At 39.1% G+C, this 19,087-nt stretch overlaps 1 protein-coding gene across 2 annotated transcripts in view; it reads left to right on the top strand.

The window, feature by feature from the left end:
* The window catches only part of LOC126355990 (cilia- and flagella-associated protein 206-like), a 315,199-nt gene that overhangs the window by 169,867 nt on the left and 126,245 nt on the right, over positions 1 to 19,087 (top strand). For both annotated transcript variants that reach the window (XM_050006609.1, XM_050006610.1), the window contains exon 8: positions 15,853 to 16,020. In XM_050006609.1, coding sequence (XP_049862566.1) covers positions 15,853 to 16,020 — 168 coding nt within the window. The remainder of the gene's footprint in view (positions 1 to 15,852; positions 16,021 to 19,087) is intronic.

Below are 19,087 nucleotides of genomic sequence, written 5' to 3'. Positions count from 1 at the left end.
TGAAAGGATGTGGGTTTTAAGGGAGAGGGTAAGGAGTCATTCCAATCCCGGGAGCGGAAAGACTTCCCTTAGGGGAAAAAAAGGACAGATGTACACTCGCGCGCACACACACACACACACACACACACACACACACACACACACACACACACACACACATATCCATCCGCACATACACAGACACAAGTTCATCTGGCTGCTCATTGCCTGTGTGGTTAAATTCCTACTTTACAACGTAGGTTTATTCCATTTTATGCATATAATTGTGTAATAAAATGATTTAGAGCTTTTTAATCTTTGTTATTTATTTCTCAGCCAGAAAATTTCATCACATCACACTCAAACACATAACAAAACTGGACAGGTAAATATAGTACAGCACTTCTACAACACAAATCCATTAACATACACCAGAAGTCAGGCAAAGATGACTAAAGATGCAAATATTACAGTATAAAGATATTACAGGGTATCAGTTTTTACATTTTGAGAAAGTCATATGTGATAATATTTTTATTTACAAGTGATTTCAAATTTTCATATAAAATGATAGAAATATCAATAACTATAATGATAATTTCAAAGGTCTTTCCAAATTGTGAAAAAAATCTGTTTGTTATAACTTTTTTGAAATAATTCTTCATTACACATTTTTTTGTTTGCATGTGAGTAAAATAATACTCTACTGTTTATTTAATTATGACGAATGTTGGTGGTTAAATTAATCCATTTGTTTGATTGTATCAAGAAGTACAAACTTAGCAAAAATGGGCCATTGACCAGTTCTATTACAACAGTGCTTCAAGAATTTTGTAAAAAAGTGAACAAAATTCTGATGTTAACATAATACAACTGTCCAGTGTTTAATTCTGACAAACATAAAAAGTAATTTTCTGATAGACACTTCCCTGAAAGCAAAATATGCTGAATACGTGTAAGTGTTATGGTTATCATAATATTTATTCAATGAAAATAACATAAATTGAAATGATACATTACAATGACTTTGTTTATTCAAAGAAAACCTAATTTACATGTTGTTACATAACATATGTGAATAAATAGCAAGTTTCTGCAAAGTGTGTTGGAAACTTTATGCTACTAGAAAATAAAGTAAGAAGAATTGGAAATAATCACATTTTGAAGTAATACCTGCATCCAGCTAGTAATTAAATTCACTAATAATCATTAGCAATAGAATAACATCAAAAGATTAGTAACTGATGATTATTTTATCATAACTAATTACATAGTATTATACAAATGCATAATGCAATATTGGTAAAAATTGTTGATAATCAGACACAAAAAGAACATTTAAATAGCAAACGAAGTAATATTGTCACCATTAGTGTTTATATTAAATTTTTCTAAATAGTCCCAGTGCATATCTGCATTTCTCAAAAGTTTGTTATGGAAGAGTAGAATTTCACAAAATTTATAATCTCATAAAAATGACATGTAAAAATTTTTAGAATTACTATACAACAATTCCCTGTACTTTCTATATTTCCAAAAAGAGTTTCTTTAAGATCTTATTCAAGTTTTTGGTGCACTCCACACCCTATTTATGCAGATTGTTTTTAAATAGTCAAGCTCATTTCAACACACTCGTGGTACAAAATGGTTGCAAGCATACATCATTTCTCTACATATATTATCCAAAATTAACAGTTTTTGCTATTTCTGTTATCCCAGCATACATGCTTACTTCCATGACTATTAGCTGTAATTGGCATTTTGTCTTGGAATGTCTCCCAGTTGTAAAGGGCACACCTCAAGGGTGTGTTCTTGGACCTTTCCTTTTCATTATTTATATAAATGATTTACCTGCAGTAGTATCATGTGATGCAGTGCTGTATGCCAATGACACAACACTCATCACATGTGATACCAATCTTGAAAACGTGCAACACAGCATGGTAGTGGCAATCTAGAGGTGCACTACTTGATTTGAGGCAAATGTACCTCAGAAGAATGATACAAAAACTGAAGCTATTGTATTCATTCCGAATGCTCCCAGTCATTATAACAAATAGTAAAATTATTAGGATTTCATATAGATCATAAGCTCAGCTGGGATACCCACTCAGGGAAGATATGTGGCAAATTTGCATGTGCTATATATCTGCTGTACAAGCTGACAAGCAGTGTCAGTGAAGAAATTCTGTTATATTCATATTTTGCATTCTTCCATTTGCACCTGAGTTATGAAATACTATTATGGGGCAATTACATAGGCTCAAAATTAGTGTTTAAATGCCAAAAGGAAGCCATAAATATAATGACAGTGCCTGGTCTGTATATTTGCAACTGCCTTGCCTTTGTTAAAGACAATCTGAGTAAATTTGACTTAAGGAGAACAGTTCATGACCAAAACATCAGAAGTGTACATACAATTAAGATGCCATATCCTAGGCTTGCAAAGACACATAACAGCTACAAATATCTTAAAATAATCTTGATGTGATTCTTGTGAGCTAATTTCAGTACTACACCTTACAGATTTCTTTTGCCATTTAAATACTAATTTTTGACCTATGGAATTCCCCCATAATAGCATCCCATAACTCAAGTGGGAGTGGAAGACTACAGTACATGCATATATATACAAGTTCTTTACTGATATTGCTCCTCAGCTTGTACAGCAGACAGCTGACATGGGCTGCTCTGCCACACAATTTCCCTGTGTGGGTATTCCAGCTGAGCTTTGGTCTGCATGAAATCCTAATAATTTGACTGTTTAGTTATCTAGTTATCATTCAGACTAAATACATTATCTTCAGTTTCACTTCGATTTTTCTGCAGTACATTTGCCTCATATCAAGTAGTACATCTCTCCATTGATACTGCCATGCTGTGTCACATATTTTCCTGGTTGGAATCATCTACATCTACATCCATACTCTGCAAGCCACCTGACGGTGTGTGGTGGAGGGTACCCTGAGTACCTCTATCAGTTCTCCCTTCTATTACAGTCTCGTATTGTTCGTGGAAAGAAGGATTGTCAGTATGCCTCTGTGTGGGCTCTAATCTCTCTGATTTTATCCTCATGGTCTCTTCGCGAGATATACGTAGGAGGGAGCAATATACTGCTTGACTCTTCGGTGAAGGTATGTTCTCGAAACTTTAAGAAAAACCCGTACTGAGCTACTGAGCATCTCTCCTGTAGAGTCTTCCACTGTAGTTTATCTATCATCTACGTAATGCTTTCGCGATTACTAAATGATCCTGTAACGAAGCACACTGCTCTCCGTTGGATCCTCTCTATCTCCTCTCTGTCTCTTCTATCTGGTACGGATGCCACACTGCTGAGCAGTATTCAAGCAGTGGGCGAACAAGCATACTATAACCTACTTCCGTTGTTTTCGGATTGCATTTCATTAGGATTCTTCCAAAGAATCTCAGTCTGACATCTGCTTTACCGATGATCAACTTTATATGATCATTCCATTTTAAATCATTCCTAATGCATACTCCCAGATAATTTATGGAATTAACTGCTTCCAGTTGCTGACCTGCTATTTTGTAGCTAAATGATAAGGGATCTATCTTTCTGTGTATTCGCAGCACATTACACTTGTCTACATTGAGATTCAATTGCTATTCCCTGCACCATGTGTCAATTCGCTGCAGATCCTCCTGAATTTCAGTACAATTTTCCATTGTTACAACCTCTCGGTACACCACAGCATCATCTGCAAAAAGCCTCAGTGAACTTCCGATGTCATCCACCAGGTCATTTATGTATATTGTGAATAGCAACAGTCCTATGACATTCCCCTGCGGCACACCTGAAATCACTCTTACTTCGGAAGACTTCTCTCCATTGAGAATGACATGCTGCATTCTGTTATCTAGGAACTCCTCTATCCAACCACACAATTCGTCTGATTGTCCATATGCTCTTACTTTGTTCATTAATGACTGTGGGGAACTGTATCGAACGCCTTGCGGAAGTCAAGAAACACGGCATCTCCCTGTGAACCCATGTCTATGGCCCTCTGAGTCTCGTGGACGAATGCTGATTCCTACAGACTAGTTTTCTAGTCTCCAGAAAAGTCATTATACTCTAACATAATACGTGTTCCAAAATTCTACAACTGATTGACGTTAGCGATATAGGTCTATAGTTCTGCACATCTGTTCGATGTCCCTTCTTGTAAATGGGGATGACCTGTGCCCTTTTCCAATTCTTTGGAACGCTACGCTCTTCTAGAGACCTACGGTAAACCGCTGCAAGAAGGGGGGGCAAGTTCCTTCACGTACTCTGTGTAAAATCGAACTGGTATCCCATCAGGTCCAATGGCCTTTCCTCTTTTGAGCGATTTTAATTGTTTCTCTATCCCTCTGTCGTCTCTTTCGATATCTACCATTTTGTCATCTGTGAAGCAATCTAGAGAAGGAACTACAGTGCAGTCTTACTCTGTGAAACAACTTTGGAAAAAGACATTTAGTATTTTGGCCTGAGTATTATATTCAAATTGTAGAGGACAAGGGGTTATTTTTAGGAAATATGGTGCGAAACTGTGATTTAGTGTGTTTCAGTGTGTGATGCGCCATCCTCACAGTGGACGGTGGACGAAGTGCTAGCCGGCTTGTTATGCAGGTGACACAGTTTTGCAATGAGTGTCGGTATGTGTGTACGTGTGCGGCAGCCATCAACAGCCAGAACGCAGCATTAGCAGAATTAGGCAGGCATGGGCCGCGTGTGGCACTGTTACGTTAGCCAACTCATTGAGAATGTTCTAATAAACATGGTGCCACATAACTGGCAGATTCAGCAGTGGTCTGCACTATTTAAGGGCATCAGAGGTGGGCGTCAGCATCGGTTTGACAGATTGGGCGTTCAGTCGCTGTTACATTGTTGTCATCAGTGACGCTGTCCCCGAGGACCGGCTTGTGGAGTGTGTTGCCTGCTGCTGCACTGGCAACTCCCAGTGTCATCACAAGCCACAGCATCTGCAGGAGGACACGTAGGCCGGGCCTCGTGCTGTTAACCTCCTACCGCCTGCACAGCCGCTGACCGAGCACAGCGGCACGTTCCCCAGGCTGCGTGCATAAGCACGTCTCCACCACGACATGAGTGGTGGGGCTGAGCTACTGGAAAATGTATTGGAAGAACCAACAATAAAGAGGAAGATTGCTGAAAACAGCCACCTTCTTCTACCCAGCCACACCTTACAACCCCGACCACATCACCTGCTCCAGTCATCCTGTTACAAGTGGTGTTACTCGGGAAACCTGCACATCACACACTCCTGTTACAATTTTCAGTAGCGGTCTTCTCCCTGGATTTGGAGGAAATTGTGGATGGTAATCAAGGAGGGTATATGGCACTTGAGAAGGGCAACGGATCAGCAACTCCTGCAACATGACAAGTAAGTGCCAATTTTTCGTTTGGTGGTTTGTGTGAACCTGTAGCATAGTCCATCTTCCCTTCCTGTTCTGCTTTCTGGGCTTACTGTAGTCTTGATTCAGTAGCTGGTAGTGATGGAGCAGTCTGTGTTAGCCGAGGTGGCTATTCAGCAGCTACTTGAGCGAGTGTCAGAATTAGAGATAGAGCTTGCTCAGTCTAAAGAAGTGAACAAGGAATGGTTTCCTGTTAATGCAGTAATTCTTTACACTAATGCTGGGTCTTTGGTCACCCCTTTCTTGGGAAAAGCTGGGGAGGATGTTATGATTTTTTCTTAGAACCTTAGCACGGCCGCTAAATAGGGAAATTGGGGTGCAGAAACACTTTTGCATGTGGCTAAGTTGAAAGTAACTGGGGATGCCAGAGCGTGTGTTACGTGCCATGAAGTATTAGGGATGCTCTGACATTTGAAGTATTAAAAAAAGGTTTGCTGGAAGGTATCAGAGGAAAAATACATCTAGATATTATCAGGAACAATTGAATAGAATGTATCAAAGGAATGGGGAATCAATAGAAACTTTTGTAGATCGAATTAGAAAAATTAATGTTAATACCTATGAGCTAACGGATTCTGATAAGGTTAATGAAGCCTTTCTGCAGGAAGCTGAGCAGAGGGCACTAGATGCATTTTTGTGGGGAATACAACCCGAAACCTCCCTCAAGATTAGAATGGAATTCCCTAAGACTCTCAATGAGGCAGTCAGAATCACTGTGGTGTTAGAGTAAGTTGAAACAGTAACAAAGACGCGGGATAGGAAAGCAGTGTTTAATGCAGAAATAAAATGTTTCATGTGTCGTCGGATGGGACACATTAGACGCGATTGCTAGGAAGTGCAGTGCAGGAAATGCAGACATTGGGGTCATCAGGAGTGTAATTGCAATGGGTCCTGGCAGAAACATGATAGGAAACTGCAAGGTGGGCCTCACCCTCCTCAGTTAAACGGGGCTTGGGGTGGTGTGTCCACTGTGCAAAACCCCGGGTGAGGATTAATGCTAGTGCAGAATCAATGGCAGACTTTTTTCTGACCGGGTTGGTGAGGGTGGAGACCGTGCAAATTTTTATTGGATACCGGGTCTCAGGTATTCGTGGCAAGTAGAAATGTACGCTGTAAAGTAGAATTAAAACCACCACGCTGGGCGTTAGGTGACGTGGGTGGGTGACAGGTGAAGTCACTTGGATCAGCGGTGTTAAACTTCCGAGTGGAAATGAGGAACTTCCAGGTGAAGGTAGAAGCTCTTCCAGTTGCTTGCAGCAGTTATGATGTCATACTCGGATTGGATTTCCTGGTTGTGCATCACGCAAAAGTTAGCCTGGAGCGGCATACAGTAGAACTGGGCGGAATACAATTTCGCCTAGGTTCTGCAGCCGAAAAACCATTACTGTCACAAGGAACTGCCTAGATGTCGGGTGGGCCACCTAAACTGCATACAAGGTCCATTAGGGTTAACTTGCAGGATACTATACCGAAGGATACAGGGAAAATAATATGGGCAGATGTTGGAGCTAGCGTGCCAGTAAATTTGTTGTGTGTCGTTGAATCTTTGTCTGAGAATGAGCCACTGGATAAAATGAAGTGTTTTATGTGCTGTAGTAGCATGTCCTATGTGTGGGAGATAGAAGGAAAAAAGGTTGTGCCTGTCAGTATTGATAATTTTGGCCTTGAAGAGGTGCAGTTAGCATGGGGTACTGTAAAAACGAATCTGGAGAAAATAGTGGAAGATGAACTGGATAAGGATTTTGCAGCAGATTACACAATACTGGGAGAGTCTGTTAGCTGGTCCGCACTGAGGGGTAAAGTAGCACATTTAGAAGGGCAAGACAGAGAAGTCATGGAGAACCTTTTGACGGAATATAAAGAGTTATTTAATTCTCATGGTTCACTGCCCGCCACACTGTTAGTTCAGCATTACATCCACACTGGGAATGAAACACCAGTGTATAAACGTCCATATTGTTCGAAAAAGTTTACAGCCTCTCATGGAAGAATTTATTAATCAACAGCTTAGGGATGGGATAATAGAAACCAGTAGTAGTCCCTGGTCCGCTCCTGTCATAATAGCGGGTAAAAAATACCCTGATGGGGCAAGGCATATCGTTTTTGTTGTGATTGTCTTTTCCTGAATCAAAAAACTGTATCGGATGCATACCAAATGCCTAAAATCACTGAAACTCTGGATAATTTGGGTCAGTGTCAGTATGTCACGACCTTGGACCTTCAAAGCGGGTACCACCAGCTGGAGGTCGCCTCGAAAGACCGACCAAAGACAGCTTTTTCAACACCTACAGGTCATTTTCAGTATCGGTGAATGCCTTTCGGACTCAAAAATGCTCTGGCAGTCTTCCAACAGTTACTAGATAGCATGTTATGAGGGCTGAAACCTAATCAGTGTATGGTATATTTGGACGACATAATTTTTTTCTCAAAGGATGTGCAAGAACATGTGTGCTGTTTGTGTGAAGTTTTCGATCATCTGTAAGCAGTGCGGTTAACTCTTCATATAGAAAAATGTCATTTTTTGTTGCAAGAAGTTTGTTAGTTAGGTCATATTATAGGACAGGAGGTAATGAATTTTCAGTCACCTACAAAAGTAAAAGAGGTGCAGTCTTATTGAGGTCATGCAAATTTTTATAGGAGATATATTCCAAAATTTGCGGAAATTGCAAGGCCCCTCATGCAGTTGTTGAAGAAGGGAGCAAAATTTCACTGGTCAGCAGAATGAAAAGAGGCCTTTCAAAAGTTAAAAAATTTGTTAACGTTTAGTCTGGTTTTGGCTTTTGCAGATTTTAGTTAACAGTTTACATTATCTTGTGAGTCTAGCAATTTTGCTTAGGGTATTGTATTATCACAGGAAATAGCTGGACAGGAACACCTGATAGCTTATGCTTCCATACAGCTAAACAATTCAGAAAAAAATACTCAACAACCGAGAAGGAGTTATTGGCAATAATTTTCAGAATAACCTATTTCCAGTGTTATTTGTATGGACGACGTTTCAAGGTGATTACTGACCATGCAGCACTTAAGTGGTTGTTAGGGCTTAAAGACCCAATGAGTAGATTAACTAAGTGGGCTTTGCATCTTAATGAGTATGATTTTGAAGTGATTCATTGACCGGGTAAATCGCATGGAAATGGGGATGGTCTGAGTTGTAAAGTATGTGCCATAGAATGCACAGTAATAAATGAGAACGAATGGGAGGAGGCACAAACCACTGACACAGATTGTCAACGATTTACCTCACAGCAACAGTTCATTGTGGAAGATGGGATATTGTACCATAAAACTAGGAACGGTCCATGCATACTCATACCAGAAAAAATGCGAAGCGAAAGTGTAAGGCAAGCACATGATTCAATGTTTTCTGGTCATTCGGGTCGAAGAGCAACAGCAAGAAGGGTAGCACAGAGTTATTGGTGGTCAACACATAGGCAAGATGTCGATCAGTATGTAAAGAATTGCATTCCGTGTGCTCAACGGGTGGAATTGAGTCATCAGAAAATTGTGTTGCAATGACTACTGGAAGCAGATAGATCTTTTCAATTACTTGGCTTAGACGTCTTGGGACCATTTGTGCAAACACCAGCGGGTAATTGCTATGTTTTAACAATAATCGATCATTTTTTGCATTATGTGTCTATGAGAGCTATTCTGGACCAGCAAGCCGAAACATGGTACATCAATGGATATTGAAATTCAGAACACCTGAAACTATAATTACAGATCAAGGGACAAACTTTATGTCCGATTTGATGAAATAGTTATGCAAGTTGTTGCACGTAAAGAAATTGAGAATGAGCGAATTACACCCACAGGCTAATGGTCAGACTGTGAGAATTCATTGTACGATAGCTAAGATGTTAAATTGTTATGTAAATTCACAACACAACAATTGGGATACCCTGTTGGCGTTTGTAACCGTGGTGTATAACTCAAAAAGGCATGAAAGTACAGGATTGGCTCCGTATAAAGTACTGTTCGGTCGGAAGATGGCTTCTCCATTTGAATTGCTCAAGATCCCACCAGGAACTGATATTTTGGCTGTTAAGGATTTATCCACAAAGCTGAAAACAATCTGGCGGCAGGTGAAAAAATGAATACTAAAGCGTTAGAGAGACAGGGCAAAGTTCAAAATCAAAAGGCAGTTTTACCCAAATATCATGTAGCACAGTGGGTGGTGATGACTAATCCATATGTGCCAAAAGGCAAAACAAAAAAAATTGTATCCCGTTACCAAGGTCCTTTCCAGGTGATTGAGATGACATCACCAGTGAATGTAAAATTACAGCTTCCAACTTGCCCTACTATTGTGTATGTGACCCGAATTAGGCCTTTCAAGGGGAATTTTGAGAAACTTCCTTCATTGTCTGCAGTAACTTCTAGTGGAGAGAAAGATAAATCTAAGAAAAAGAATAAGAAAGGAGTAGATAAACAAGAGAACCAAGTTAATTGTGGAAGCGATCAGACTGCTATTATGCTCTTAGGGCATGCATAAAAAGGAAGAGCTAATGTGAGTTGTTTTTTTTTTTGTTTCTCAGGAGGTGTGATGTTCTGGTAAGACCAGCAGTTCCAGCATCATGGGTTGCACTGAAGAGGGAAGAGGGAAGTTGTGCACTATCTCTCAGCATAGTTATTTTGTTTTGCTGTTGCAACTTAGCTGAAGCCTTGAAGATACATACTATATCAAGTGGTGTTTTGTTCTCGCGACAAGCAGACACAATTATGTCCGGACATCAATGGACCTTAAGGGTGGACTGCAATATTTGGGGGGTTGATGACGAAATAAATTAGAGGATAGATTTAATGAACTTCATTCCATGGTGGCTAATCAGTCAAGGTTTAATGACACACAGGGGGAATATCAGCTACTACGATCAGCTTTTGCACGCTTACAAACTCAGTTGCGGCAAACTGCAGGGTTAATCCCGCACGTCCATAGGAAAAGAGGATGGTTAGGCACAGGTGGCCGTATCCAAAAAACTGTTTTGGGACTGCTGATGTGGAAGATATTAAAAGTATTAACGAAACGCTATGGTAGGTACAAGATAATGTGAATAGCAATCAGGGAATGCTAGATCTTCACACAACCCAATTAGAGAGTTTGGAGAAACATGTAGTTAATAATACACACCAATTGCAAGCTTTGGCCGCAACCTTGATGTCCCACATTAAGGCCACAGCCGATACAACCAATCACAACTTGGGTATAATCAACTATCGGTTGGATAACATCAATTCACAGCTAATAATCGCTAAGCTGTTCTGTTTTCTTGCTGATATTATTACGGAAGCACGCATAGACGCCACAGAACTACAGGATGCGCGGGCACCTAACCCCGGTACTGTCACCTTCGGGACAACGTTGGGAAGGATTTCGGAAAGTTCAATCAGAATTGCCCGCATACCTGGAGCTACTGATGACATTAACAGACGAACACTTATCTCTGTACTACAAAATGGACACTGTTACCAGAACGTGGGTGGGTACCCTGCTGAGAATTCATATCATAATACCATTAACATGTAAGGATTCTAAATTTGAATGTTACGTCTTGCATATGTATCCAGTGAAGTGGGAAATTTTGCAGAAATTTGTACAATTAACTGTACAGGAAATACTGTTAGTGTCACGTAACAGACAAGCTCATGCATTCCTCACTGCACAAGACTTGCTGCGTTGTCAAACAGGTCCAGTTACCATCTGCCCCGCGAAATTGTTACACGCTATTCCAAAATCTTGTGAGTATTCTCTATTCCACTCTCAAGCACCAGTCACAGTGTGCCCTAAGGAAATTATAGCAGGCACGGTGCAGTTCTTTCAGCAAGTGGGTCCACATTGGGTATTTTCAGTAATGGAAAATACAGTTGTTATTTGCATTTGTTATGAGCAGGGTAAGCAAGGGAGTATGCAAAGAATGGAATTGGAGGGGCAGGGACTGTTAATTAATGGCACACAGTGTGACATTTCAGGGCCAACTTTCTGTTTGCCAGCCATGATTACTGGAGCTACAATCATGAACATAACACTCACATTGGTCTATGTACCCAACCAATCGGTGCAATTCGTCACAAAAGAAAATCTCACTCTTTTGAATAGCACATTAGACCTGACTTTACTCACATCTTTGGACCGGATGCTAGCAGCTCAAGATGGACGTATATTTATGGAACATCTTTTTCAACGAGTGCATGAGTACCGTAAAGAGCATAAGCAACACTTACTAGTTATTGGATCATCAACCACCGCCACCTGTATTTTTATCTTTGTCTTAAGATTAGTGTACTATCAGCTCAAGAGATAGGTAGCCCAAATCCTGCCCCTTCCAACCTTTAACCTAAGGGTCCAGACAAAATCACTGAACAGTTGTGAGGCACTGCAGCAGAACACTGAGTAATGTTTATGAACAAAGATAAGACTGAGGATAGAAGTGAATGAACACAGTGTAAATAGTGAATCAATCACATTTTGGGTGTTTGTGAAGTGAACTGTAGTTGTTTTGACTTTTTGGTTGAATTGGGGGACAAATTATTTTCATACGAGGGAGGAATTGTAGAGGCCAAGGGGTTATTTTTAGGAAATATGGTGCGAAATTGTGATTTAGTGTGTTTAAGTGCGCGATGCGCCAGCCTCATGGCAGATGCTGGACGAAGCGATGGCCGGCGTGTTATACAGGTGACACAGTTTTGCAACGAGCATCGGTATGTGAATACATGCGCGGCAGCCATCAACAGCCAGATCGCAGCATTAGCAGAATTACGCAGGCGCGGGCCGCATGTGGTGTGGTTGCATTAGCCAACTCATCAAGAACATTCTAATAAACATAGTGATGGGTAACCAGCAGATTCAGCAGTGGTCTGCACTATTTAAGGGCATCAGAGGTGGGCGTCGGCATCGGTTTGACAGATTGGGCGTTCGGTCGCTGTTACGTTGTCGTCATCAGTGACGCTGTCCCCAAGGACCGGCTGGTGGAGTGTGTTGCCCGCTGCTGCACTGGCGACTACCGTGTCATCATGAGCCACAGCATCTGCAGGAGGACACCTAGACCGGGCTTCATGCTGTTCTCCTACCGCCTGCGCAGCCGCTGACCGAGCACAGTGCTGTGTTCAACGGGCTGCGCGCATCAGCACGTCTCCACCACGACCTGAGCGGTGGGGCTAAGCTACCAGAAAATGTATTGGAAGAACCAACAATAAAGAGGAAGATTGCTAAAAACAGCCACCTGCTTCTACCCAGCCATGCCTTACAACCCCGACCACATCACCTGCTCCAGTCATCCTATTACAAAATGTTCTACGGTTTTTTCTTTGTGTCATCCTTTGTGATGTGTTCCACACCAATGAGAATCATCTTATTTTTGGGTTTGTGGAATGAAAAATGAATCTAATGTCCTCAGATCTAATCTGTCATAATTAATAGTTCCATGCCTTAGCTGTTCTTCATTTTTAACATTAAATTTTGAAATTGTTCTTCACTCTTTAATGTAGTTTGGCATAGCCCTAATGAAATATTTCTCAAATCTGAATCTCTCAGTTTTACTGATTCAAACATTTCTTCGTCTTGTTTAATTGTTTAGTCTAAGTCTCCCATGTCTGCTAAATGTTCAACTGCAGCTGCTTCTGTGTCCTTAATCCTCATTCTTCTTAAGCCTTTCTCATCACATTTAGAAATAAAATAATCTAAGCAATGCAGTATTAAAAAAATTTTTACTTATTTTCACTTGTCTTTATCAGATCCTTTTTATTTCTGTCAGAAGGACACAAGCCCTTTGTTTAAGTGTGTGACCAACTTGCAGACCCAACAACACTAGCACTTTTTTTAAAAAAATTTTGCTCTCTATTGATTTTTCTTCTGTAACATTTTATAATATTAATACATACAGTATTAATATTCTGGCTGATAACCACAAATTCTGCTCCCCACCATTCATTTGCATAATTATTAAAATTGAACGATTGCAGTTTGTCATCAGATATTTGGTGACATGCATATGCCATATACTGCATAGGACAAAGCACAAACAGAGAGATGAATGATTATAAAGTTGCAAGTGGAATACTATATGAAAAGCAATTTTACTTAGCTTGTCTCCTTTATGTAGTCTTCTCAGAGTTTCTTTTATTTGGCTGCTCAGAATCGCTTTCGAGAAAGCTCCTACTATACATGGAGAGATCTGGTTTCTCTCATTTTCTGCATTAAGTTATATAATAAACTGCTGTGGAGCTATTTTCATCTTCATTCGTTATTGCTTCAGCCAGAAAACACTCAAACATAACAAAACAAGACTGGTAATATAGTACATCAGTTCTCAAAGACAACTCCATCAATACATGCCAAACGTTAGATAAGGATTAACAAATATGTGAATATAGTAATACAAAGATATTATACATTCAGAGAAAGTCATATGTGATTTATAATTTACTTTATAAATATTTTCAAATTATCATAAAACATTGTAGAAATAAAAATAACAATAATAATTAAAATTTAAATAAGGTTTTTGAAAATTGGACAAATGGTTTATAGCAACTTTTTTGAAATAATTCCTCATTACACTTTCTTTTATTTGTATGTAAGTAAAACAATACTCTACAATTTAATTACAAAAAAAAACTTTTTCTAGATTTCTGAAGAAAGTCACTGTATCCAAGTAAACCATTTATTTGAATGTATCAAGAAGTACAGCACATAGTGAAAATGAGCCATTGACCAGTTCCACTGCGAAATCTTTATTCTGTTCACTTTGCCTCATTTGCTGCATTTTCATATTTTATTTTTTCATCAATTAAATTCAATATCTCCTGTGATATGCAAGGATTTCTACTAGGCCTTGTCTTTTTACCTATTTGATCCTCTGCTGCTTCCTACTTCATCTTTCAGAGCTACCCATTCATCTTCTGTTATATTCCTTTTCCCTGTTTCCATCTGTTCTTTTTGCAATTTCTTCAGTTTCAGTTCACAATTCATAACCAAAAAATTATGGCCAGAGTTGACATTTATGCATGGAAGTGTTTTGCAGTTTTAAATATAGTTTCAAAATCTTTGTCTTACCATTATAAAATCAGTCTGAAAACTTCCAGTTTACCCTGGTCTCCTCCAGATAAACAACCTTCATTCATGATTTTTAAACTATGTTTAGCCATAACTGAATTAAGCTCTTTGTTAAATTCTACCAGATAGCTTCCCCTTTCATTTCTTTCCCTCTCTCCATGTTGTCATACTATGCTTTCTTCTCTTTCTTTTCCTACTGTAGTATTCCAGTCACCCACCACAATTTTAATTTTCATCTCTATCAACTACCAGAATAATTTTCTCTCTCTGATCATATGTTGTTTCAGTCCTTTCTTTATTTGCAGATGCAGATGACATATGAATTTGTGCTGCTAGGAGGGTGTTGGATTTCTGTCTATCTTCACTGTGATAATGTATTCACTATGTTGTTCATATTAGCTTACCTGCACTCTTATATTCTTATTCAATACTATGCCTACTCTTGCATTATCTCTAATTGGTTTTGTGTTGATAACTCTGTACCAGCCTGCCACCACTCTTCACTAATTCAAAATATACCCTCTAATTTCAACCAGTCTATTTCCCTTTTTAAATTTTCTAATCTACCTAGCCAATTGTAGGATCTAACGTTCTACACCTTGACCTGCAGAATACCAGTTTTGTTTTCCCTGATGGTGACAATGTCCTGCGTAATGCCTGCCCAGAATTCCGAATGGGGGACAATTTTACCACAGAATGTTTTACCCAGGAGAATACCAGCATTAAGTAGGACAGTATACCTGTATGCCTTCAGTGGAAAATTTTTTTTTATATGAAATCAATCCACTTTAATCTGGTTAAACATTATTTATTGTGATTGGAATTTCAACACATAGGCATTTTCAAGTGTTGTAGGATGTTGTAACCCACTCAGTAATATAAAGCTGTGACATGCCATGTAAGAGCATTTGCTTGTGGTGGTGTGTATTTATCTGCTGTTACATATATCACAATTAGAAAATGGCCATGTGTTAAGATTGCAATAGCAATAAGTGATTTCATTTAAAAATTTCATGAAGGCTGTGGACCCGGTCACCATCAAATTTATGAACAAAGTAGTGACTGCAGTTTCCCCTTACTTTCAGCAGTTTGCAGTGCCAACCCAGCAGGGCCATGTTAGGTTAGATTACAAAGACAGATCAGTCAATTATCCAGACTGCTGTACCTGCAACTACTGGAAGGACTGATGCCTGTGCAATTACTGGAAAGACTGCTTCCGCTGCAACTATTGGAAAGATTGCTGCCCCTCTTCAGGAATCACATATGTTTGTTTTTCGTGTCAATAGACACCCCTTCATTTGCACCTACAGTAAGGGTGTATGTTATATACAGTGATTTACTAAATTGCTTTTGTCTTTTGCATTGATTATGGTACATTTTTGCAGGTTCTAGAAACATTGGATCAAGATCTGCTGTATGCATTGGCTGGAGACACTCCAATTCTATCAGATGCTCAACGTATGGTAACTGGGTTTCATATTGATCCATCACTAGTAAAATGTGAAGTCATAGAACCTTCCAAAGTATCTGATATTGATCAGCTTCGAATACAGGTTAGAAATTTAACTTATTTTCAGCAGTGTAGGTAAATGATTATGACTTTTTAATCACAGAAAAAAATGTTCACAACTGAAAGTTTTGTAGTAATATTCTATTACACAGTCGTAATGGGGACATGGACTCATGCATGTATATGTTACTTAAAATATTTATGGAAACTGTACATTTAAAACCAAATTCTGTTGAAGATTACTTCCTTTCTACGACTATGTGGATATAGTTTCTCAGCTGGAAGTGGGGGGAGGGGGGGGGTAACAATGCAACCAGAAAGATTACACACTCAGTTTGTATCTGGACATCATTCAGTGACATCTGTAATTAATAAGATTCTGAGAAACCCAACTAACGAATTTGAGGATCCTAGAATTATTCTTGAACTTTCAGGTTCGCAGGCAGATAGCTATAGACTACCAAGGCAACTTACTAACAAATAACTTGAACTGCAAAATGTTCTCTGTCCAACAATAAAGTAAATACTTATCAATCTCATACACTATATAGCTCATAAAACAACTGTGGCCTATGGCTACTGTGGTTGTGCCACTGATCCCAGTCAGCAAGCCAATAAGATCAGATAGACACCAGAAATCGATAAAAAATCCAGCAATGTGGAATTTGCACACGAAGTAGGGAGGCTCATGATTAAAGAAATAATTGCCATTGCCATCTGCCACCCAGTCCATCAATGGTTGAATGCTTTTGCAGTTGTATTTGAAAGACTGAATCCAAGTTAATGAGGTTTTCTGAGGTACAGGCAATGTATGTATGGCAAAAACTGCATGATCTGTAGATTCTGCACTAAGCTGGATTAATCATAAATAAATGTTTGCTATCACCACATGCTACTTTATGCATTAGCTGTGGACTTCTGTAGCTTGTTCTTCACAGATTAATGTGAAAAGTCAGTATTGCTAATTTTTTATGAGTGTCTTACCATATTGGCTGGTTAATCTATTATTTTACCTGTATAGTGACATATCACACTTATCTTCCAGGCTATGTGGTGTATAATTGGGCAAATAACATATCACAGTTCAAGTAATTTATCTGTAATTTGAACTGGCTATATGGAGATACCTGTTAGAGAATATATTTAGTTCAAAAAGAGTTTTAGGATACCAAAGTATCTGTGCAGCAAATTTTCTATGATTATACCAATTTTATGTGTGGTGGGCATGAGAAGACATCTTGAAAAACAATACTAAAAGTTCTCTCTGAAACTTGAGGCGTGAACAGGGAATTCTGAAGTTCACTCATACTGGAAATGTATTAGATATAGTGGTAACAAACAGACATGATCTCTTTGAGGATTTCCTCACAGAAACTGGCAGTTTTAGCAACAATGTTTACCAAAGTACAGTTGTCAACTAAACAAGTGAGAAATATATTAAAAACAAAGATTCCAAGACTTACCAAGCGGGAAAGCGCCGGCAGACAGGCACATGAACAAAACACACAAACACACACACAGAATTACGAGCTTTCGCAACTGGCAGTTGCTTCGTCAGGAAAGAGGGAAGGAGTGAGAAAACTAGATAAAAAGGCAGTGATGTAATATCTCAGAGATGAACTTGAAAGGTTTAGCTCTGGGCAGAGCTGTGGATCATACTAGTTGATCAAGTACTGGATATATATATATATGTGATTTCTGGTTAGTAAGGTCACAGTTTGTAGTAACTGATGAAAAGGCATTGAGTAGAACAGGACTAATATCTGGCATTCCCATAGCAAGCCTTTTCTTTTCTTAATCTAAGTATCTGATTTAGGAGACAATCTGAGTGGCCCTCTTAGTTTTCTGCAGATGATGCTGTCATTTACCATCTGGTAAAGCTATCAGAATGTAAAACCAATTCTAAAATAGTTGAGACAAGATATCTGCAGACTTCAAAAAGCAGCATTTGAGTCTAAACAATAAAAAGTGTGAGGTCACCCACATGGTGATTAAAAGAGATCCATTAAATTTTGATTATATGATAAATGACACAAATTTAAAGACTATCATTCAAGTATACACCTAGGGCTCACAGTTAAGGACAATTTTAACTGGGGCGGTCAAATAGAAAATGTTCTGCAGAAGGTGACCAACAACCATGTTTTATTGGAAGAAGACCTACAACATGCAACAGACCTACTAAAGAGAGTGCTTTACTGTGCATCTGTGTCCTCTTCTGGAGTATTGCTACACAGTATGGGATCATTATCAGATAGGATTGATGGAGAGCACTGGAAAAGTTAAAAGAAAGGCAGCTTGCAAAATAAGGTAGAGAGTGTCACACATCTTGTTGTGCCTAAAGAATTTCGGTGTAAATTCTAGAAACACTTGGCCTTCAACTGTCTTGAACACCCGATATTTTAGGTATGAGTGTGGGAGAGTGAGAACTTTTCTACTGGCCCACCTGTTTCTAGGTGCACGTCAGAAGTTTGTTATTAGAAGACTGTAAGAAGGGTGAGTCATGGATGTTTGCCACCAGCACCACAGAAGACATTATGAAAATTCAGGGGATAATTATATAGTATTCTTTGATGTGTTAGTGTCTGTGGTGATGGTAAAGAAGACTAATGAACAATTGAATATAGATTTCTATGCACATTCATGTATTGGACTTGCTTTATCTTACTTCATGTCTTAGCTCTGCATGAGACAGGACGCATGTGGTGTCCATAAATTATTGGGTTGTTACAACATATGATATTGTACTTGTGATTTATTGAGTCTGATATTTAAAAACACCAAAGTTTACTTACTTATGTGAAAAAGAGTAAACGTTACTTGTGTTGAGAGTTGAAAATATACCATGAATGATCTGAAAGTGTTCCACGAGTACACACATTATTTCAAGAATAGAGAGGTAGCTTAATAAAGTCCTGTAACTCGCTATAGTCTTTGGAAAAGAAGGTTTTGGGAGATTGACGTAGCTGATTACCCAGAGAAGAGAATTCACTGCACCCAATACGTAAGTCAACTGCAAGAGATGTATGAGCCTTGCACCTCAGTAACACACTGTCTCATGTCGTTCAAAAAACATTAGAATCTGATACTCGAGTTTGGGTGGAAACAAT

Source organism: Schistocerca gregaria, chromosome 3 (genome assembly GCF_023897955.1).
Source record: "Schistocerca gregaria isolate iqSchGreg1 chromosome 3, iqSchGreg1.2, whole genome shotgun sequence".
Taxonomy (NCBI): domain Eukaryota; kingdom Metazoa; phylum Arthropoda; class Insecta; order Orthoptera; family Acrididae; genus Schistocerca; species Schistocerca gregaria.
The sequence above is the reverse complement of the archived record's forward strand: the minus strand, read 5'-3'. Positions and strand labels throughout refer to the sequence as shown.